At 39.4% G+C, this 23,116-nt stretch overlaps 2 protein-coding genes across 6 annotated transcripts in view; one reads left to right on the plus strand and one right to left on the minus strand.

Moving 5' to 3' along the window:
- CC2D2A (coiled-coil and C2 domain containing 2A) overlaps positions 1–15,301 on the plus strand; it is a 55,074-nt gene extending 39,773 nt beyond the window's left edge. For 2 of the 5 annotated variants that reach the window (XM_074541774.1, XM_074541778.1), the window contains 11 exons: positions 1,021–1,119; positions 3,658–3,834; positions 4,647–4,667; positions 5,752–5,955; positions 6,432–6,521; positions 7,300–7,413; positions 8,720–8,854; positions 10,621–10,743; positions 11,351–11,409; positions 11,857–12,034; positions 13,062–15,301. In XM_074541774.1, the coding sequence (XP_074397875.1) occupies positions 1,021–1,119; positions 3,658–3,834; positions 4,647–4,667; positions 5,752–5,955; positions 6,432–6,521; positions 7,300–7,413; positions 8,720–8,854; positions 10,621–10,743; positions 11,351–11,409; positions 11,857–12,034; positions 13,062–13,250 (1,389 nt within the window). In that variant the 3' untranslated portion in view covers positions 13,251–15,301. The remainder of the gene's footprint in view (positions 1–1,020; positions 1,120–3,657; positions 3,835–4,646; positions 4,668–5,751; positions 5,956–6,431; positions 6,522–7,299; positions 7,414–8,719; positions 8,855–10,620; positions 10,744–11,350; positions 11,410–11,856; positions 12,035–13,061) is intronic. The other 3 variants (XM_074541776.1, XM_074541775.1, XM_074541777.1) reach the window with 3 other exon arrangements.
- The window catches only part of FBXL5 (F-box and leucine rich repeat protein 5), a 33,867-nt gene continuing 25,470 nt past the window's right edge, over positions 14,720–23,116 (minus strand). Inside the window, exons 10-11 of the mRNA XM_074541779.1 lie at positions 22,914–23,062; positions 14,720–15,355 (exon numbers count right to left, since the gene is read on the minus strand). Of these exons, the coding sequence (XP_074397880.1) occupies positions 15,279–15,355; positions 22,914–23,062 (226 nt within the window). The 3' untranslated portion in view covers positions 14,720–15,278. The remainder of the gene's footprint in view (positions 15,356–22,913; positions 23,063–23,116) is intronic.

Consider the following 23,116-nt stretch of genomic DNA (forward strand, 5'->3'; position numbering starts at 1 on the left):
GCTAGAGTTGAGCACATCACAAGTGTGTAATATGTTTTACTGATCCTTAATGAAGATCCTAAAATTGAGAGACATCAACAACAGAATCTGACTTCTGTTCTTAACCTTAATCAGAGCTTTTTACATCATTCCAGATGAGTGATCCCAGTTCTTGTATTTTTTGCTAACTATCTTGTTATGCTTTGTCTCATCTTGTTTTACAAGCTCTTTGGTGAAATAATAAAAAAAACCCCAAACCATCTACTGGTTGTTTGCATTAATTTTTTTGAATGAGACAAGAATTGCAAGTACCAGTAACAAGAAATTTTTGTAAGCTCTCAGTGATGGCATAACTCCTTCCCCTGTTGAATCCAGTGAAAGCTTTCCTAGTCAATTCAGCAGACACAAAAATAGCAGCACTCAACATTCTTGAAAACATAGCCCAGAAATAAATAATGCACACACTTCACTGGGAACAGAATTCTGTCCTCAAAACTGAAATGATACTTGATGAAGCAGAAGGAAGAAGGCTACACACTTGAAACTTGGATGTCATGCCAGAGGTTTTTTAAAAATAATTCTAGGCTGATCATGAAAGATTTGGAAATCCGATAGGCAGTACACATGAAAATAGTTTTTCCATTTCACAGGGTTTACTTAGATTTTCCTACAATTTTAACTTCAAAAAGCTTTTCTAAATATTAATGAAATATTTTGTTAGAAGACCAGAGCTTCATTTACTTTGTCTGAGAAGAGTGTTGTGGACTCCTTGTCAGAGCTTTAAGTTCTCCATCACAGGTTATACAGGACTTAAACCCTAAAGTGCAAGCACGTTCTGTCATGGACTGTGATGTTCTTACATGTTTTCAGCATCAGATGTGCTTGAAATTGTGCAGAATAATTACTGCTGCCCAAGTAATGGAGCTGATACTTACAGGAAATTAATACAGAAGTTTTATTAATGCCTGGATTCAGTTGTTGATTGAATTTAAGGAAATGAAGATGTCTTACAAAGTGTTATGTTGGGCAACTTTTTAATAGGATGATCATGAGAGAGGAAGTGGAATCCACACTCGTATTGAGAGACACTGGCTGGGATGTGTTAAGATTCCATTTACTACCATATATTTTCAAGCAAGGGTAAGTGATTTTGTTTGAAGTAAAATACAGAACTGAGAATGGAAAAGGGCTGGAAATGGAATGTCAGATTTAATTATATTCTTTGTAATTGTTAGTTTATTTTTATGGAATGTTTGAAGATGTCTTTGAAACCACTGGGATTTTTGACAGATTTGGTGAGTATTTCCCAGTAGTTCAAGGTTTGGAAGGGAGAAGAGATAAAATATACTCAACAGTGACAATGTGATAATGCAGCCTGACTTCCTTCAGTAGCAACATTAAAAGCACAGATTTTTTTAGGTGGTTTTCTCAGTGGCTTTTGAGGGCTGTGGTATTGCACAGCCTGGATAGATGAACTAGGAATAGAATCACCCAGGTACGAGAGGAAATTTTAACTTTTTTTTCACACTTTCCATGAATCACAAGATTTTGATCTTTGCCTCTCCCAATCCCTTTTTTCTTCCATTTCTAGAACTTTTCAAGAGAAGTTTTCTCCAAGAAATAGCCACAGTTAGTCATGGGAGTAGTAGTAAAACATGCTCTTCTTCAGAGGAAATATTTTTTTGTCCAGCCACTCCTTCTGGACTTAGTTTAAGGAAGCTACTTCTTTCCATTGATAGTCCTATCACATTGTAACACAGCTGTAGGGCTTCTGCATGGTGTAGATCAAGTCATCTGATCACACAAGTCAGAACCTTCATGAAGTGAGAAACTGAGGCATTGGTTGCATTCCTAATGACACATTCATTTGCTGTTCTGTAGCCCTGAGGGGCACTTTTCAGAACCTTGAGGACTTCAGGGCATACTCTGAGCCTCCCAGAAGCTTTGGGTGGAGGGAAAGTCTGTAGGAGTCTCACTTGATTTGAGTGCAGTGCTTGATGATCAAAGTGGTTTTACTGGGCTGTCTGCAAAGCATAACAGAATGTGATTGTCATGGGATTCAGGAAAGAATGAAAGCACTTTTCAGTGCTGAGAAATTTTGTACAGTATGTGTCTAACCAGGCTTAGTCCACTTGTTTCTGCTAGATCATTAGTAATATGTGCTCTTCAGCTTGGGAGATTATTCAGTTAATTTTTCTCTTTGAGAGCTGTGGTGCCCTGTACCATGAAGCTTTCACTGATTTTCTTTGCATGAGTCTTTGACCATCCTGTGCAGAAAATGTCACATAATGTGATCACCATTGCTGTAGGTCAGCAAACAGGAAACAACATGACTCAGTGCTCATTTTTAGGGAATTGTTCCATGTTGAATGAATGAAATCCACCTGAGAAGTGTGTCTGCTCACAGAGAGACCTAATGGGCAGATTTGGCATTTTAACAGACTGCTTACCAATGCAGCCACCATCCACGATCCATCTTTAAGGATTTCCCATACTCATGTCAACCTCTGTTCCTCAGCTTCTTGGTCTTTCTGCTGTAGAACCAGAGTAGCTCCAGAATTCCTGTCAGATACACTTCTGAGTCTCTTTGAGGAGGTGTTGGAGTTTGTAATTGCCTGAGCAGAGTGTGAGTGCTTGTACAGATTTTCCCAGCAGTAGAAATTCTTTGAATTTGAATAGGATTTCATGTGGAATTTGAAAAAGCCTGATCAGCACAGTGCTTATATCAAGGTGCATCTAGCAGCTAAATTTCAGTGGCAAATGAAGCATTTCATCATCCTGTTCTAATACACTGGAGCAGAAATTTTGAGTGATATGTTTAGTTTTTTCTTCATCAGAACTTAATTTTTTTCTGAACTGTTTGATGAGCCATGCCAGTGAGTCATCTGTTCATTTCCCATTTCCCTCATCCACTGAGGATACCCTTTCTGGTGGCAGTTGCCTCAACAGTGTCCAAATGAGGAGCTTACTGATTTTGCTTTTCTTTTAAAGCTGGCTACTTCCACTATTGAAAGCTGCCCAAGCAAGTGTGGGCCTGCCATCTCTTGTCTCAGGCAGCCCTTCAGAAAGTCCTTATTCTGTGTTTGTGCTAGCAGGGGGAGCTGCAGGGGCTGGTGGGGCTGGCAGAGCACTTCCATACAGAAGCGTGATAAATGGTCCAGTTCCAGTTCCACCCAAGAAGCATCAGGAGGTTGTGCATGGAAGAGAGTCCATGTCTGCGATGCTGGAGCATCCTTCCCACAGCACTCATAGGCAAAGGCCTGTTGGTCTGCTGCTGCCTTGAGAAGAATAGTCATCCAACCTGTATTTTGCCATTTTTTCATTTTTCCAGATAAACAGAGCCATGTAGAGTTTGCTGTTTGAAATAAAAGTAGTGGAAGGCCAGCACTCTTTCTTTCTCTGTGAACTAGTGTGTATGATTTCCATTCCATTAAATATTAGTGTTCCTAATATGCAAGAGAGGCTGAAATCGAGTTGTGATTAATACATTTAACAAGTGAGATACCTTGTGTCTTCCCCACAGTTAATCAACATAAATGTCATATTCTCTCATTTTATCATTTTCTAACTTTAATAACCAAAAGAAGAAAATATGCAGACACAAGTAGCAAATTCATGTGAGAGGGAACTTTTGCTTTTTTGCTTTTAATGAGAAGTATTTCTCTGTATCTGTTGTAGATTGATGGTACATTTAAGGTCAATATTCCTCCAGTCCTCCTTGGCTACAGCAAAGAAAAGAGCGTGGGCATGGAGAGAGGTTTTGATTCTGTGAGAAATCTGAGTGAGGGCTCATATATAACTCTGTTCATTACCATTGAACCACAGCTCATCCCTGGAGAGTCTGTCAGAGAGAAGGTAACTAATCACTAATTCATCATTCTCTTGCTCTTTGTTTCCAGTGCTGCAGTTCTTGAGATGCATATTAATAGCTCTCCTTAGTGTACCAAAGGACATGAACAAGTACAGAAGGACACTCATACAAATTTGGAGTGGTTTATTTCAAATTTTTTGAAATAAAGATCTCAGTTCAGTTTAATTAGATGCACCATTAAGTGAGGTGTGCACTTAATGCATGAGAAATAACTTTGCCCAGGTATCTAATTTTAGTCCTCAGAGAAAGCAAATTGGCATTCCTATCTGTGAGCCTGTAGTTTTTCTTTGTTCCTGTGTAAACAATAAAGCATTTGTGTGAGTATTTGTGAACAAAAGGATTTAGTGGACAAAAAGGAGGTGGCAGGTGCAAAGAGTATTTTCTTACTTCTGTGTTTATACTGTTCAAATGAGCATTTATTATTTATGGCTTCATGCATGCCTCGAGATCTTGAAGATAATTCCTGAACAACAGCTGCTGTTTTTTTCAGTTTCATTAGTAAACCAGAAGTGCCTTAGACTAACAACAGTAGTCATTACAATTCTTTGCTGCAACTCTCCAGCTGCAACACATACACCTATTATAGAAAGAGTTTGGCATATTATGGAAAAAAAAAAAACTAAATAATTTGCTGTACTTTCTTCCTCTTCTTGACCTGCAGTTAATTTGAAATGCTCGTGTAGTGCTTTAGGCTTTAGGATGCTAAGCTTAATTTTAGTTTAATTTTATGATACCTTTTTTGTTTCTTTACTTATTTTTCCTCTCTTTCCTGCTGTCCTTCCTGAACCTCTGTTAGATGAATGAAATGCTTAAGAAGGTACAACATTAATAAATTAGTTGGGATACTCCTGTTGTTCCCAGTTTAAGATTTAGCTCAGGTTTGTGCCATTCAGCAACCTCTTTGCAGTTTGTGTTACTTGACTGTGACATAGTAATTGTTTATTTGCCAGTAATATTTGCAGTAAATTGCTACATTTACATTACAACATGCCAGAGGCTCCACTTTCTGCTCTTAATTATGGTTGAGAAGAATCACCACTGTGTGCCTTCTCTTCTAACTTGGAGCTCTAGCTGCAGGGCAGTGCCCAGCTGTTCCACCTCAGGTTAGTTTAAGAAGAGTAACAAATGACAAAAGTGACTTATTTTAAACAAAAATACTACAAAGGATGAACTTTAATTCTCAGCACCACTAGAAGTATATAAGGAATTCTAAATAGATCCTTTTGACCAATCTTAATACCTTTAAAAGATGACATCTTAGCTATCAACATGAAATAATTGTCATTGTTATATAATAAATATGTGCTTTTGAGACATACATTTGCTTCTGAAAATATCCCATTTAAAAATGTGGAAATTCTAGACACCTTTGAATTATAAGGATTTGTCTAACCTTCTCTGCAAATATTTTGGCATTGTGCAGTGTTGTTGCAGTATTATTTATATAAAAATCATTGGGATTTTATGCTTAATGTCAATTGTGGTTTCAATGGAGTGCTGTGGGAATAGCACATAGGATTAGTACCTAACTATAATTGTTTATTTTTTACTTAATATGGGGTGTTACATCCTCATGCCCCCATGTTTCTTGGCCATAACTTTAACTGATGGCTAACTTTCACTGCATTCTTCAGTGCTTTAATAAAGCCAGCTTATATGTAGAGATCATTATGGGCATTCATAAGTAAGTGCAAATTACCTGATATTCCATTGCCTTGGTCTTCCTTTTATGTCTGTAAGCAAAACTTTATACTACAAGGCAAGTTCAAAGTGCTATTAGAAAAGAATTTAACAATATTTTTATTGTCCTCTAAATGGTGAAATATGGCTAAATATAGTAAAGACTTAAGTCCAAACTATAAATAAAACTGATTTTGTATAAATTCTATTGTCTTTTGAAGTTTGATACCCAAGAAGATGAGAAACTGCTCCAGGCAGCAGAAAAATATGAAGCTGAATGTACATCAAAGTTTCCAAGCCGCCAGTGCCTAACAACTGTAATTGACCTTGATGGAAAAACAGTTTTTATTACCAGATATATCAAACCTCTGAATCCACCACAGGAGCTTCTTGATGCTGTCCCAAATAGATCTCAAACAGCAGCAGTAAGTACTTAGAAAAGATGGTGAAGTCTCTGGGATACAGATTGCAAGATGTTTGTTTGTTAGCCTGTGCACATGCACATAAGCAAATCTCAGCTTTGTGTCTCTGCTGTAGAGCTGCACCTTTTGCAAAGGAAAAACTACAGATACAAAATAAAATAGTAATGACTGTGAATGACTATGTGTAATACACAGTAAGTCCAACTATAATGATACTGCAAAATAATATTTGTTTTCTCTGGGGAAAAAATAAGTGTATTAATGAGTATTGTCCTTTAAAAGACAAAGAATTGTCAAACCTCAAGGGCAGTAAATCATATCAGTCTTTGATACAAATTCTACAATGAGCTAGCTGCTACTGTACTGAGGCTACTCAGTGTTCTGTTATTGAGTGGAAGCAGCAATATTCTTCACATCTGGTATAACATTAGAGCATTTTGAATTAAAGGGGTGACCTGCTCTGTTTTGTTTTCTTGCAGGAACTGGTGGCTCGATATGTTGCTTTGATTCCTTTTTTGCCAGATAGTGTGTCATTTGCTGGAATTTGTGATTTATGGAGCACATCAGATGTAAGCAATGCATTAAAAAGAAGTTCTTTATCCTCTTGAATGTGATAGTACATCCTAGTGGTTGTGTTTTTGGAGGGAGGTTGTACTAGATTAGCTCTTGAGGTCCATTCAAACATAAATTATTCTGTGATTCTGTTATTGTGAGGAATATTTTTATTTGAGCCATTTATTTTAAAGGATAAGGACCAAAGCTTGAAAGAAGTTGCTTATTTTGATCTGAGCCAAAAGTTTTATCTTTAATAGGTTTCAGTACGTAAGAATATGTTAGGGCTTCAAAGCATCTCCCATTTTTTTTCAGTTACAAACCAGTCCATGATGTCATAGACATGCTCAAGTGAAGGGATGCTGAGTGATGGAGACTTTACAACTAGACTTAAAATGGATCATTGTCATTCCAAGGAACTACAGGAAAGACATTGCATGTAGTGTGAGCAATAATGAGATATTTAGTATTCTGCCACACAAATCCTGTAATTTAGAGAATAACAGCAGACATTGTTTATCATAGATGAAGTTTTTATCATTTCAAAACTTTTATGGAGAATGGTCTTTCTAAAAAAGACAGAGACCCTGGTTGTTGTGATAGGATCTCCGATCTCACGTATTCTCACACCATTCACTCTTCATCCTGTGTGTTGAAGCAGTGACCAATAAACAGTAAGGATCAGTTGCAAAGATCTGAGAGGACTCCTTGCTTCAGATGTGTTAAGAAACATTATCAAATATTCTAAGCTGATAACTGCCTAGAAAAACCTTTTCTTTTTAATATCTCAATTAGCAATTTCTTTATCTTCTGGCGGGAGATGAGGAAGAACACGCCGTGCTCTTGTGTAATTATTTCCTTGGAATGGGGAAAAAAGCCTGGCTCATCATTGGAAATGCCATTCCTGAGGTAAGAGCGTTCTTTCATTTGGCCTAAGTATTAACTTGTCTTTTGTGAAGTCTTTTGTCCATTGTTGGGGGCCATTGTTTCTTGCTGGGATGTTTTTCCAGGATATTATCTAAAGATTGGTGCTGGGCACTGATTCTTTTCAGAGAAGTAAATAAAAAATTGAAAGTTTATCTTAGTATATGTCTGGAGTTTTTTTCCTGGACCTCAGTTTCCATGATTAAACTGGTAGTAGTTGTCATCACAATACAGTACCAAGCATCTGTAACCCTTGATTTGACTTTGGCTTGTATAAATGGTGTATCTGATGGAGACAGTCCCTTGACAGCATCTCAGTCATGGATACACAGAGTCTGGGTTAGTGTGGGATTTGGTACAGGCTCAGAGGTGATAGGAGGGGCCTAGGATCCTTAGTGGTCACACACATCTGCCTTGGGCTGCTGGGAGCCACTGTGGCAGCAGCTGGGCTCAGACTGGCCCAGAACTGAAACACAGCTTGTTTTACTGCTTGGGAGATGCCTTTGTTTTCAGGGAAGTACTCAGATTTCCAACTAACCTATACTGCTCTTTTTAAAAAGGTGCTAGCTGTTTATAATGCAAATTTCTACATACATATGAAAGGTTTCTTTGGTACAAATTTCCATCTAAGCTCCTTTCTTAAGCACATTCTGAGATCCTGCAGTGACAGGAGCAGGTACTCAGATACATTCCTTCCCCTCAAGATCTGATGGAGATGCTAGTCACTAATAAAGCAGTTTGTAAGGAGGGAATTTACTCCAGGAATTTCAAGATACCTGGAAAATATAAGATATGACAAGAACACAGGAGAGCAGTTTAGGGATTCCTAATAGAGAATATAAAGAGAGCTTTAATGTAAAGAAAATTCCTGACGTGCCTGAGAGTGAGGCTGGTGGCTGAGACACAGAGTGTGCTGTCTGGGTGGAAATCCTTCAGCTCAGAGGTTGCCCATGGATGGGAGCTGGGGCAGTAGCCAAGCAGGATGTGTTGATACTGAAGTGCAACTAGTAAACATTCCTGTATGTGGAATTCCACATCTGTTTGTTGTTGAGACAAGAGCTTTCAGATTCTATATGAAAAAAATGGCTTGGAGCTCTGCATGTCTGACATTTCTCTCCCACATTATTATATAAGTGTTGAACTGTAATGAACCTGGCAATTCTTCCAAGCAGTTTGCCCTAAAAAGCACTATCAAACTCAATAGTAAAAATTTAGTATTACAAGGAAAACAAAGCATACTTGTAGCCAGTTTTCAAACATCTTTCTCATACTTTTTTTTTTTCCTTCCTAGGGCCCAACTGCATATGTATTAACTTTGGAACAAAGTCAGTATGTAATTTGGAACCCCAGTACTGGATGTTTTTATGGGCAGTATGATACTTTCTGCCCCTTACAAAATGTGTACTGTCTGATCAGCTGTGATAATGTACGTGTGCCTAGTCTTGTCACATTTCTATACACAAAAGAGTTAATAACTTGATTATTTTTTGGCATCATTTGTTCATCATTGTAAACATGTTTAGGCAATCATTTATCAGAAATATTATTAAATCTTAAGTAGGTTTTTCAGCTACTTTAAATAAGAAAGATTTTTTTAATCAGCATTTAGGTAGATCAAGAGATCTGTTAATATAATTTTCATTACTGAGTTTTATTTACATGTTTCCCAGAGTGGGTGGCCTAAGATTACAGCTGCTTAGGTGAGGAGTAGTCATTCCTCAAAGATAATAGTTTGCAGGTGAAATGGGACTGAAAAATGAGGAAAAAAGTATAAAGAGTCACTTGAGTTGCCCATGTGACATTAGACACAGCCTGAATGGTTCAATGTGCACAACACAGAGCTGGCACCTCAGGGCACAAAAACAACACTGATTTTCAGCTTGGCATCAAGTCCCCACATTTATTTGAAAACTGACAAATAATACTGGTGCATGTTCATAATGTATAATTAATTGTGTGTCTGTAAACTCTCAGAGGTGGTGGGGTGAGAGAGGAGAGATTGCAGAGCTGTGCAGCTCTGGGCAGGTGAAGGAGGAGCCACAGGCTGGGAGCTGAGCCTGTGCTGGGAAGCTCAGAAACCTGGAAGTGTCCTGCCAGCAGCATTCCCTGACTTGGCTGGGAGCCAGACCTCCCACGTTCTGGGGACACAAACAGGGGCATGATAACGAGGTAGAAAGATGCATGAAAGTCTGAAAACGAGAAAATAGAAGGCAAACTTAAAAAAAGAACCCTAGTGTTTATTTGAATGGAAACTGGAAGTTGTGTTTAAAAGTTTGCTCCTCAGTTTTTTGGAATGCCATGCATTATTAGTTTTGTTTTGTAATCTTCTATGTTCTATTCTAAATACAGAGCCTAACTTTAGATGAAAATTTAATATTCTAAAGCACATTTATTTTAAAAGTGTCACTTCTTTCACTGAAAGCATTTTGGGGAGCGGTAGAGTTGTTTAGTTTGGTGTTTTTGTAAGCAATGCTAAACCTGCAGTTAAGAAAAATGTAACTCAGTTGTTAATTGCTGGCAGAAGCAAGTAAGGACTTACATGAGCTGCAGAACACAACACCACCTTTCAAGGCGCCTAATTCCAGTCTCAGTGAGACTGGGCAGTCTCAGCCAGAAGGGTCACACCAGCTCACACCCAACTGGGGCAGAACCAGCTGTCCTAGAAGGCTCTGCACAGAACCTCAGTTACAAAGGGTCACACACATTTACATAGTAGGTGGTGGTACATTTTGCAGCCTTAGAAATAGTTATTTAAAGGCTGTTAGAACAAGAATCCTACAGTGCCTGCATGCTCCAGACCAGGCACAGAGGCCAAAATGAATGTCTGTAAAGAAGGGGAGTGTAAGACGTGGGTTCCACTTCTGACAAAATGTGCACAGAAGCCATGACTTGTGTGTCAGCAGTCTCTGCTTGTATTCTGCAAGGTACATTTAAAAAAGCAGTACTCTTGGGGTGCAGCAGCTACCAGGCATCACAGCCACAGCAGCACTGGGGTGGGCTCTTGCAGGAATCTAATCAGAATTCAGAAGGAATTGTGCAGCAGTCTAGAGGGGTGGAAATGCAGCTCAGAACAGCAGAAAAAATTGCTACAGGAGGTTAACATCATACAGGATTTTATTGCTTCGTAAGTGGAATGTGTTCCATAGGTGTTGATTATGTGCTGAAAGCTAAACCAGATTTGCTTTCCTGCAGATTTGGTTTAATATGCAAGAATATGATTCCCCAGGAAGGATATATTTTGATATCAGCAAACCAAAACTTTGGAAGCCTTTCTTTTCAAGAAGTTTGCCATTCCCTGGTCTCCGCAGCGTTCAGGTATTGATGGATTATTGCCAACTCAAAAAGAGGGGTTGAGACATCACAGACTTGGTATAAAGATGCACATACTAAGTTCTTTGGACTTCTTTGGTTAAGTACATTTATGTAATAGCATTGGTTTTTAAAAAGATTTCCTAGTTACTCCTTTAAAAGATTAAAGCAGGAATACTGAAAGAAGCTGACTTCATACAGATTTAATGGTTTTGCCCTCTATCTGAGATCTCAGGGCAACAGTGAAGTAAATGGAAAAAATCTCTAAACAAACATATCTAAAGTACTAGCTCAGTATTATAAAGAAAAAGTCAACTTTTGTCTCATGGCTAAGAAGGCATTTTTTTCAAGCTGTATGAATATCACTAGTAAAAAGCCATAAATTCCTGTACAGTTATGAAAGGTGTAAACAGTTGAAATTTACTGGGGGAAAAAACCCCAGAATTACACACAAATATCTAGTTAAATTTTCACCATGTCTCTGTTAAAGAATAGATTCTTTTTGCATAATTGTAAACTTCTCTGAGCATTATCAAGGCAGAAACTCCTGAAGTTACATTGTTATATATTTAGAAGAGATTGCACGTTTTAATATTTATATTTTTATCACTAGCCTGAAGAACTAACTTATGAGCATTCGGATAAGGCTGCTGCACTGGAACTGCAGAGCAGGTAATGCCACCTCCAGAACAAGTGCCATCAGTGCTAATACCAGAGCATTCCTAGGTATTCATGCCTAGCTCCTAAAAACCTGCTTTCAGTGCCAGGAGAAGGGCCTAAAAAATCAGAAGCTATTGTTTCAGGGCTTTTTAAAATTCTCTTCTTCAATAGAGATTGCCAGGTAGAAAGAACTAATCAGTCCTTGCTCTGCCATTTCACAAAGAACAAAATGCTGTGGGGGGATGAGAGGAGAGGGTGTAAACTAAAAGGTGTTTCAGTGTCTGCATGGAAAGCCATGGAATTAACAGTGCACTCACTACTACACAGCTGTGTTGGCTTTTCTGCACTTGCAGTTTAACTGAGGTCATGTGTGGTTCTCAGAATCTGTACTGCCTGCCAAGGGAGATCAGTTCAGATGTCCAATACTAGAACTGTAATAATCAGTCTATCTTACTGCAGGATTGAAAAAATATTAAAGGATAAGATTATGGAATGGAGACCAACGCGCCCAACACGCTGGAACAGATACTGCACCTCCACCCTGCGCAACTTTCTGCCACTGCTGGAACAAAATCAAGGCAAAGATGTAGAAGATGACCACCAGGCAGAGCTGCAAAAACAGCTGGGAGATTACAGGGTACACTGTGAACATAAATGCCTTGTACATACAAGCAAGAAGTTAAATCCCTAGGTTTTAGTATCACCTTCTGTGGTACAGAAGAATGTCCTAGGCTAGTTATTTCTTCTACTGCCAAAATTCACAAGAGATTTTATACCAAAGAGAAACCATTATAATATTAATAGAGTGAAGAAGTGATGATCTGGTTTATTTCATTTGTAATGTTGAAGATAAAACAACAATGCACCCAGTTAACTTTATATTCTGATGTTCAGCAGAAACACGTGTTGCTGCACAGCAGCCACTACACCCAGTACATCCACACCAGTGCAGCCTCCCAGCACCAGCTGCTCTGGGGCTGACTGGTGCAGCAGCTCTCAGGGTCAGCAGGAACCTGCTGCTGGTGCTGAGCAGTGCCACACACAGTCTGCTCACAGGTGCAGGAGCCCACAGAACATGCTTTTCTTCAGCTCTCTAGTCTTTGCTTCATTCTATAAAGACAGAAGAAAATTGACTGATATGTTCACTGCAGCCACTGGGTGCCTGTGCATTATTCCTCCAGGCTGTTGGAAGGGCCTTCTGCTTTCCACATGGAACACCTGGGACAGTTGGCAGCTCTGGCCAGCTCCAAAATGAGTTGAGGCTTCAGTTCCTGTTGAGCAGGAGACATTTGCACTCAAATCCCAAGTCAGGAGAACAGTGATTTAAAACAGCCCCTGAGTGTTTTTTAGCTGCAAGGCTAAAAAACAATGAAGCCCCACTACACATGTTCATTAATATAACTTCATTCTAGTGGATTCTAAAGAATTTCACTTAGAACTTAAACCAAATTAGAGAGGAAAAATGGCAAAAGCTTCCCTGGAGTATGTGAAAAAGGGAGGTGTTATCAAAATACAAACATAGGTTCTTCTATGCATCACCTGCATCACTTCAGGCTGGCAATAGAGAATTTGTTTTACTCAGCATGTAAATTTTTTAAACTATGTATTTATTCACGTGCCTTCATCTTTTCTTCTCACATGTTTTCTTTTCTTTCTTTTTCCAGGTCTCTGGCTTTCCTATTCATATGCCATATTCTGAAGTGAGACCTCTAATAGAGGCTGTACACAGCACAAGAGTTCACACCATTGATGTTTCCAATGTTGAATTTGCTCTGGCTGTGTATATTCATGCTTATCCCCAAAATGTTCTCTCTATATGGATTTATGTTGCTTCACTTGTGCGAAATAGGTAGTACAGACCAGTCTGAATACTGCATGAAATTTGCTTATATAGGTGTAAATATATGATTTCTCTCACTGCTGAACTATTCCACGTATTTTAAAAATCAAATAACATGATTTTTAGTAGCTTTATTTGCCCTAAAAGCACTAATTACTGCTAAGGAAGAGACTGACAGCATAAATTTTTAGTACTAATAGGTGATTTTTATATAGTCTTTTATAGCTCCCTGTGGACCCTCACACTTTAAGCATTACACATCTCCACATAAGCGAGAGTGCAGAGTAAAATGTTTCCTTGGTATCCCTGTAGCTAGTCAGTTTATCTACAGCTGTTCTTCCTCTTCAAAAGACACTTATAAATAAAAAAAATTCCTCTACCTCAGTTCCCGAATTTTTAGCTATGAATAAATTTTATATACCTAAGTGCCATCAGTGAAGAGACCATACTTCAATTTTTAAGAGGCTGCTTCATATCCTGCTCTATTTTATATCTGTATAATGCCAGCACCATTTTTTTTAAAGGCAGAAGACATTTTCTTCAGTTGTTAAAGATGAAGGCTTTAATAAATATTTTTATTGAACCATAAGCAGAAGCTCATTCCTTTTATACAAGAATTTGATTAAATTACTTAGGAGTATGAAATCCTTGTCTGCAAGTTAGCAAACTTGCAAGTAGAAGATTATCAAAAGATTAGTTAATGAAAACCAAATTCACTTACTAGTATGTAAGTAGTTGTGCTGTTAATACTGATATACATATGCTTTTCCTGCTGTTGTCTTGCTAATCACACTCTTCAAGTAAAAATGACAGTGGGCTGAGCTTAGGAAGAAGGTTCAGCAGGACCCTGAACTTGCCTCTGTTGAATTCCAGATGGTTCTTTTCTGCCCATCTCTCCACCCTGCCCAGGGCATTCTGAAGGGCTGTACAGCACTCAGGGGACCAGCCCAAAGCTCCTCCCAGCTTTGTGTTGTCAGTGAAGCTGCTGAGGAGGCAGCTGGACCTTCATTCCAGTCACTGATGACTAAGTTAGCCCTGTATTGAACCCTGGGGGACACCACCAGTGGCAGGCCTCCAGTACTCATCCCTCACCCACTGGGCTCTCCCTCACACCACCACACACACACACTCATCTGTTACTCCTCTCTTCCTAGCACGTTTCACTCATCACAACAGAATTTCTGCTCCCTGCCAGTCTCCACTGCCCAGAGAGGAATCCTTCTAACTATCAAAGCAAGGGGGAAAATGCATTGCTGTCTTTTCACAGAGTTCAGATTAATGAAAACTGACCTCCTTGGAAACTACTTCAAAAATGCAACTTAGCAGAGTCATGGGAACCATAAAACCAAATGAAAAACCCCCATACATTCTATACCATTGACAGCTCTGCAACCATGACAACACCCACTCACCTGCCCAACCTCTGCAGCCTTCTGGCATGGCACTCCAAAAGCACAGATATTCAACTGCTGCACACATTTATTTATTGGTGGGAATGTTTTATTTATGTCTTTCAAGCCCAAATACAAAACCAAATGCAAAAGGAAGGTGGCAATTTCCCTAATTTTGCAATAAAAAGAACAACTTCAGGATGAGAGAAAAGGGGAAGAAACCAGGCTGCTAAAGATGTATAATTGTTACCCAAATGCAAACAGTAAAATTCAAATTCTCTGCGGAGGTTTATATTGTACTTACGGATTCAAAATTAAAAAAAGAAAGTCACCTAACACAAATAATTCAGTAAAGTACAGTTAAGTGCCAAAATTGAAATAAAGTGGCATTAAAAAAAAAACTGAAGATTTTCCCATCTTCCCCAAATTATGTAAAATAAAACCCAACACCCTTCAAGCCAAATGAGGTTGTGAGATTGTTACAACACTGTACAGTACACTCATAATTAAGATTCTGAAGTTGTGGGCAGGGTCAGGCTAGTATACCAAGTCTCACTCCAAGGATTGTTAACACAAGACGCGAGCTGTAAGTAAAGTGCATGAGAGGAAGCCTGCTCAGCTAAATGGAGGAGAGGGTCAGACGTCAGCGCTCACTCGCCAGAGCGGCAGCAGGCCCGAAAACCACACTGCAAATTCTGGCATCCACTGGCGGTTTCAGCATGAGGACCTGCACAAAAACAACAGAAACGTGAAAAGAAGGAAAGGCCACTCATTTAAAATCATAACTCTCATGAATTCGTGATTCAGAAAACATCTCATTTTTTACAATGCACTACTCTTCACTCAGTACCATGAAGTCTGAAATGCTGCCGGTGCTATCATGGTGTAAAAGCCTCACTTGGAACAGGTATTTTGAAGAGATTTTTGCTCCACAGCTTAGTCCCATGAAGATAACACATCCCAAGCTACACAGAAGTACCATAAGCAATGCTAAATGAGCAACTTTATGCAAGCTGCCACAGCTTCAGAACTGAGTGGTTTTGACAGTGTATTTTTAATTCTCATTTTTCAAATTCAGATGATCATTACCAAAGAAACCATAACCTCTGAAACTATGTCTGTGATAATGGAAACAGGTATTTTGGCCTGGAAGTATTTTTTTTTCTCCATGAACACTTCATGGTTGGCCAGACTCTCACATACTCTTGACTGGAAATTCAAAAACTATAAATAAATCACCTTAACATCACTGTAGGCATCAGAAGCCGTAAGGCTAAAGATGAGCCATTCAGAAAAAAGAATGAGTTGCAAGCACAGAAAGCACAAACCAACTGTGCTACCCACCTCCACTTACCTTCACTTACTCCTTTCATGCAAAATGTTAAAGTGACCATGAGATAAGAAATTACTGCATTTATTCAAACAGGGTTTAAATTCCTGCAGCCATATGTCTGCTTTGAGACTCATTTACACTCAGGCTGGCTCAACTCTGGCACCCAACAAACACTGGAAGTGTGTTGCTGAGCCACCTCAAACAAGCTGGTGAAGACCTAACGAGGACAACAGAAATTTTCTCCATTCGTATGAGAAACAAATCAACAAAGATTTCAGCTGTTTTTAATGTATTTAGAAAATCTTTTAATGAACTAGGGCACCATGCCATATTTGGCTTTTTACCTCCTTCAACAGTAAAGCCATAATTCAATTAATTTCCAAGAGTCTGGGGTCTTGAAAACAGCTTCCTAACTTTATGCCACAGACCAATAAGCAATACTCTATACTGTAAATAAATTAAGATACATAAGACTGAATGAAACCCGAAACTGTAATGAAAGACTAGAGTTACAATATAGTGAACTTTTCACTGGTCAATAAACTCATTTTCCTTTTCAAATCCTTTTATTCACCTGAACTAAATGTTGATCCTCCATGTCACTTCCGAGCTAGGGTTTGAAAGCTTCTCCGTAAGTCCTTTAGAAAGAAGACTCGGTGCTCCTGAGCAGCCCTTTGGCAGAGCATGTTCTGTGCAGCAGCATTTCCCAGGCGTGCCTGACCTTCCCAGCACTGCCACAGCTGCACAGCACAGCAGGGACACTGAAGCAACTGTCACATTTCTAGCAAAATGCTTGTTGACAAACATACAGAGCCACAACATCTCAAGGAAGGGAATTCTAAGTATAATTTAATATTGTTTTCCATCCTTTTCTTGCTCATTTTGTTATTCCTCATGCTCCTAACTAGAACATACCAATTTCTAGGTCTGACCAATGCTCCATCTAACACTCCCTTCCCCACTGGCAACAGCAAGTGGTGTCTAGGGACATGATGTAAGCCTATCATGCACCTTCTGTGCTTTTCCAACTACCCTTCCTGTTCCATCAGGGACACTGAAGTCCATTTCCTTCAGTGCTTGTTTATGGCTCAGTTGTGCATGCAGGTTTTTAACCTCTTTTTAAACCTCCTTCCACAGTTCTCCACAGGACCAAGTTCCAAAGTTCACTACACTGTGCATCTGTGTAAAATTCACCCAGTGCCCTCGAGCTCTAACACTGCAAAATTTGGAGAACTACCACGGCACATTCACCTCATCTACCACTTTCCCAGTTCTGTAACAGTCATGCTCCCTTTTCAGCCACCTCATTCCCACACTGAAACATCCAGCTTTTTGAGTGTTCAGTTCCCTAACTTTTTAGAAGGCCTCTTCTGTATCTTCTGTAACTCCAGTGCATACTCTCTCCTCAGGAGTGGGAGACCAAGCCCACCATGCAGTGCTCCACCTGTGAGTGCCCCAAGGCTCCCAGGACCTTGCACAGCACCCTCTATCTTGTTCTCACCACCCTGACGATTGGTGGCTTTTTGGCTGCTGCTGCAAATAGGAAAGATCTCAGAATTAGCACCAACAGCTCTCTGAAATCATCATCTGCACACTGCACCTGCCAGCTCTGAATTCTGTTTCATGCAATCACAGTTTGATTATTCCCAGCCACCCAGACCTTCAACACACATACAGCTACAGTGAAGCTTCCAGAAATCATCAGTATCACTATCATTACTTGAAGACCACAAAGCACAACTCAAAAACATGGAAATTACTGTGTGCATTTCTTACACCACAACATAAGAGAAATGCTGGGTAAGACTGATCTCACACAGAACTCTTGGGAGGGGAACAGGGAGAAAGCTGTCACCTCCCAGGTTCCTCTCCTGAACAGTGGCCATTAAGCCCTTTCTTCCTATCCTTTAGCTAGCTTTCAGTTTTTAAATTTAAGCCACTGTAACAGCAACTTAAGATGTGAAAAACTTGGATACTTCTAAGTAAATTGGACCATCTGAAATGCTTCTATGTTCATTTCCCAATTTATTAGGCACTGACTTACAAATTACATTAAGCATATCACAGTGAAATTTCACCCTTCTTCCCACACTGCATTTCTTGCCCCATGTTGAATCCTCATACCACCACTAACTTTCCTTTACAGCCTGTAATAAAGAATTCAGATAAAATAAAACATTCAGTGTTCAACCACATCTTCTGAAATCTGCCCTCCCTCTACTCTTTCTTATCATATATGGGCAACTCCCATCACTTGGAGGGTATTCTATGTTCTTGTTATAACAAGGTAGTATCATTAATGGTTGTTTTAACAGTAAGGCTATCTGGGTTTGAGCTATTAATGGTTTAACATGTCAGTTGATCTCCTCCATCATAAGTCATTTACCGCCTCTATAAAATCCCTAGTGCTTACTTTGCTCTTTTTTACATTTGGTACAGAGAGCAAAATTTAAATGCCTTTACTTTTGATAGCCATGGACACTGGGTTTGTTTTCCTGGCTTTATTTACTACCATTGACCTTTGGCTAGATCTCTTTGGTTTTGTAACCTCTGACTTCCACAGTCTTTCCTACTGACCTCATTTGGACCAGACTTTGTTTTAGAATTCTGTTTAAATTCAAATGGCCTCTTCAATCTTGCCAGAAGAACACGTCTCTTCTGTTTCCTCTGGACTCTGTATATGAGGTCTCCCAACTCCTTTCACCTCACTGAAGCATTAAGGTTAAGCAATATGGTAACTGCATATATTCCTTTCATATTGGCCAGTGTGATGGTCATTTCAACCTAACAGTGGAGATGAATCACTTCCACAGAATCACAGGATAGTCTGGGTTGGAAGGGACCTTTAAAAGCCATCTAGTTCCAACCACCTTGCAATAATCAGGCACATCTTTAACTGGATAAGGTTGCTCAGAAAACCCTTTCAGCCTAACTCCAAACATGTCCAGGGATGAGTCCTGCACCACCTTTCTGGGCAACCTGTTCCACTATCTCCCATCTTCACTTGCCCATTATTGCTTTCAGCACAGCCCAGTTAGCAATGCACTGGGTATCTAGGGGACACTGCTCCACACAGCAACTTCACACACTGCACACTTGGAGGACCAGCTGATGATCTGAATGAACTTTGACAGTTTTGATGGGCAGGTATAGCAAGCAACCACTGGGTGTTTGCAGTGTCAGGTTCTGGCTCATGTAAGAGAACATCTTGACAGGGATGAGCCAGATACCATCACTGCTGGATGTAACAAGGAGCCCAAAACGGAGTCTTTTAAAACAACATGTGATGGAAGTGTGGGGAAGGAACAGTACATGCAGTGGATCATAAGAAGGGCATTTCCTTCTGTGAAAGCTTAGGAGGTGCTAGCAGAGAAGTGCTAAATTAAATGTGTTTTGGGTTCACATGGGAAAGCAAAGTTATTCAGATTCTCATCTAACCTGCCACAGTCTACATTACTGGTTTAGTTACTTCTAAACTGGATTACTGTAATGCTCTTTACAAGCACATCTGATTACTCAGATGCTTAGGGGACTCAAAATAGAGGTGAGGTCTGTTTACTTGTGGTGAACATATAAACACATAAAGAGGTTTGGTAATGTAGGAGAGGAGCAGATCTATTTGATTACTCCATTTTGTTACATGTACTAGTAGAACAAAAATTAGTCAGAATTCCCTAGAATGAAGTTTGGCATTCCACCAAGAACACATGACAACACGGATCAATACCACAGTAAAAGAACCTCTCCTGCCAGGGCAACTGGCTGCCACCAGCATATAATATCCTTCCAGAGATTTGTGAGTACACTGGTAATCTGCAGAATTTAGACTGAGACCTACACTTGGAACACTGTGCTCCCACAGAAGTCTGCACACAGTGATCCATGAACCTTAAAAGAACTTGCAAAGTTTTGGCTTGACTGCTGAAAGACAGAGCAACTATGACCAGTGACTTCTAAATGCTGGAAGAGTGAATAATTAGAGTCAAACTTTATTTCATTAATGCCCTATTTCTTTAATTACAGAACCTGAGGACTACATAATTTAAAAAAAACCTCTAGAAACTGAATCATACTTAAATGCTGCAAAGAGCTACTGCTGCAGAAATTAAGGAGCTCATTTTTCTAATGCCAAGCTGAAAGCACTCCAGGCTTTGAAATGGAGAAACGAGTCAGAAGAATGGACACAACTGGACAAAACAGCCCGAGGACAGAAGAACTGAGTGGCAAGATGTAACTAAAACATTAAACTCTTCTTGCTGAGTTCAGTGTGATCCACAACCAAATTTGTTTTAGGCAAATGAAATCAGCCATTAGTAGGGATGTATACTGACAGATTTGTTTTCAGCTGCAGCTGAGATTTCTCTAACTCCAAGTCTCCAGCACTGTGAAAAACATAAGAGATCCTAAACATTAGTATGCAAACCAAAAACTGAAGTGAAGCTAACAGTAAACAAACACAAAATAGATCTGGAAGTATATGCAAATTCATGGTTTCTGGTCATAAAAACTGTACCATGTTACTGGTGTGCAACAGCAGTCAGACTTAAACCCAACTATGTCACCATAGCTGCTCTACTTTTCTAATCTTGCTCTACTAAAAAGGTAGAACAGTAACTGCTGAAAATACAAAAATTGCAACCAATGTGCCTACCAAACAAGCCCTCCACAAAGACATTCCAATCAGGCTGGGTTGTGTCTAAGGGGTCCCATTAGGCTTAGTGTTTATAGGGGAAAAAAAATCTTTAAATAAGCTGCAGGTAAAAATAAAGCCCTTATTCATCAGCAGATGACAAAGTTGTATTTTTATTATTCATAGATGGCTAAATTCCATGCTGTTGGCTCCATGGTTTTTTTCTGCAAGACCAACAGGTTTTCCAATCTCTGATCCCAGGGTAAAACTCCTTCCCCAAAAACAATCACTGATAGGTTGGGGGGCAAAAAAAAAAGAAATTATTCTGTACATGCTTACAGATCAGTAAACTTTGTGCAGCAGTTAGTAATACAATCTGTAAATGTACAGATAAACAGCTTCAGGTAGGGATTGATTTAAATGCAACAGCTACTGCTTTCCCTAGTTACTTTAGAAACACCAAATGATACAGAAACAGCTGCTGTATTAATCCTGCTGCCCACAGAAAGGAGTAAGTTTCACAGTGAACAGCCCTATCACAATGAAGTTTGATTGAAAATGCAAGGAACAAAACCCAGACAGAACTGCAGGGAATTGATTTATAAAGGCTACTTTCCATAAAGGCATAAACTCCTGAGATGACATTATTCCTCAAGAGATGTAAGAGTCAGACCCTCAGAGGCTCCCTGTCCTGTGCACTCCTCTCCACAGGAGTAACTCTTGACCCAAAGGCATGCAGGATGCTTTAGAGAACTAAGCAAAGCTTATCAGCTCACAGATTCCAGCAGGCAGTAAAAGGAAGGAAGTAAACAGCAAGAGGATCAGACAACTTTACAGAATGATTCAAAAATATTGTTTAAATTGAAATAATTTCTTGAGGATACTATGAAACAGCCAAGCTTTAAAGTGGTGGACTCACACACAGATTTGGGCATTGCAAACTAATATAAAGATGTTTTGGTGGATTTTATAGGGACAAGATGAAAACCAGAAATGTCTGAGGACAAATTATGTCTGGTCTTACTGGCAGAAGTGTAAACAGAGGAAAAGTAGCAAGCAATCAGATGTAAAAGAACAGGATTCTAACTGGTCTTTGAAGACATCTTTAAACTCAATGCAGGAAAGAGAGTCAGTGAAGGATTTTTTTAAAAAGTACCTTAAAATTTTCAGGTGGAAATGAACGACAACAGAAAGTAGATTTTTAAATGCTGTAGTCTAGACAGAATGCAAGAAAGTAACAAAAAGCAAGTGTCTCAAAAAAAAAGCAGGGTCAAAAAAGTGCATAAAGTGCAAAAATTATGGAAACAAGATAAGATTTAGTACTTTCACTTCTAATATTACAATCCAATCCAAGTGTATCATCTTGTATCTATTTCCATGGATTGAATACCCAAATATCAGTACAGATTTACTTGCATACCAAAGTTCTGACATCTGATTCCCAGGCTGGGACTGCATCTCAATACAGATGCAATTATTGAGCTGGACACCATGAACTAGCAGGTAATACAATTTTGGTTTACACACAATTAGATGTACAGGCCTGTGAACTTGGTTATCATCTTCTTTTTCCCTTGCCTTCTGTTGCACTTACCTGTTTTAAATTCACACACAGAATACCAGTCACACCATGGCTCCCATCTCTAATGCTAGCAATGCTTACTTAATAGACTGAATTCCAATGTGGAAAATACCAAAAAGACTTGCACCATGAACAGACTTTATGCATTTTTACACATCCTTCTCCAGATCCATCCCTAAGTTACTGACTCAAGCAAAACCAGAAAAAAAACTCAATTACGTTTTCCATAAGGACATGTGATGGTAGAATCAAAAATATCCTAAACCAAAATCAGTGCAATAAGAGAGGTTTGCATGGCAAAACACACATCATTGGTTTCCTAAAAATCCCAGCTTTGGTACCAACCTAATGAAGCCTCTGTCTGAGGTTATGACCACATAGAAAACACACAACTGCATGGTTTACAGTGGAAACATGGACAGGGCAAGTGTGTAATAGCAGCTATATGGAGACTTACTTTCTACCCCTATTAGTTATGCTAAACTAAGTTAAGAGACACAGGCACTAAAAATGCTTTCCTATGTAATACAGAACTGTACTAGTGTTACCAAAAACAACCAACCAAACAAAAAAAAGGCAAAACTGATTTAACAGTCATAATTTTGTAATTAATCTGTGAAACCCAGTGCTACACAGACATTAAAACCAGGTGAGTTTTGGTGGTTCTTTTTCTTTTAAAAACTCCCTACACCGAGCATCACTCCCCAGAAAAGCATCACATCTTCCTAGAAAGACATTACCGTTAATGTTGTCACAGTAGTAAAAGTGTTCATCTTTCAGAGAGGGGCATGCAGAAACCAGCTCCTGCAGGCCTGCCCCAGTTACAGAGAGACAGCCCGAGAGGTTCAGGTGCTCCAGATGTGGCAGTCCTCCTCCCAGCGTCAGCGCCCTGTGGGGACACACAGGAGAGCGTTAGGAGCCCGCACCGCAAGCACTGACACCG

Source organism: Zonotrichia albicollis, chromosome 5 (assembly GCF_047830755.1).
Source record: "Zonotrichia albicollis isolate bZonAlb1 chromosome 5, bZonAlb1.hap1, whole genome shotgun sequence".
Lineage (NCBI taxonomy): Eukaryota > Metazoa > Chordata > Aves > Passeriformes > Passerellidae > Zonotrichia > Zonotrichia albicollis.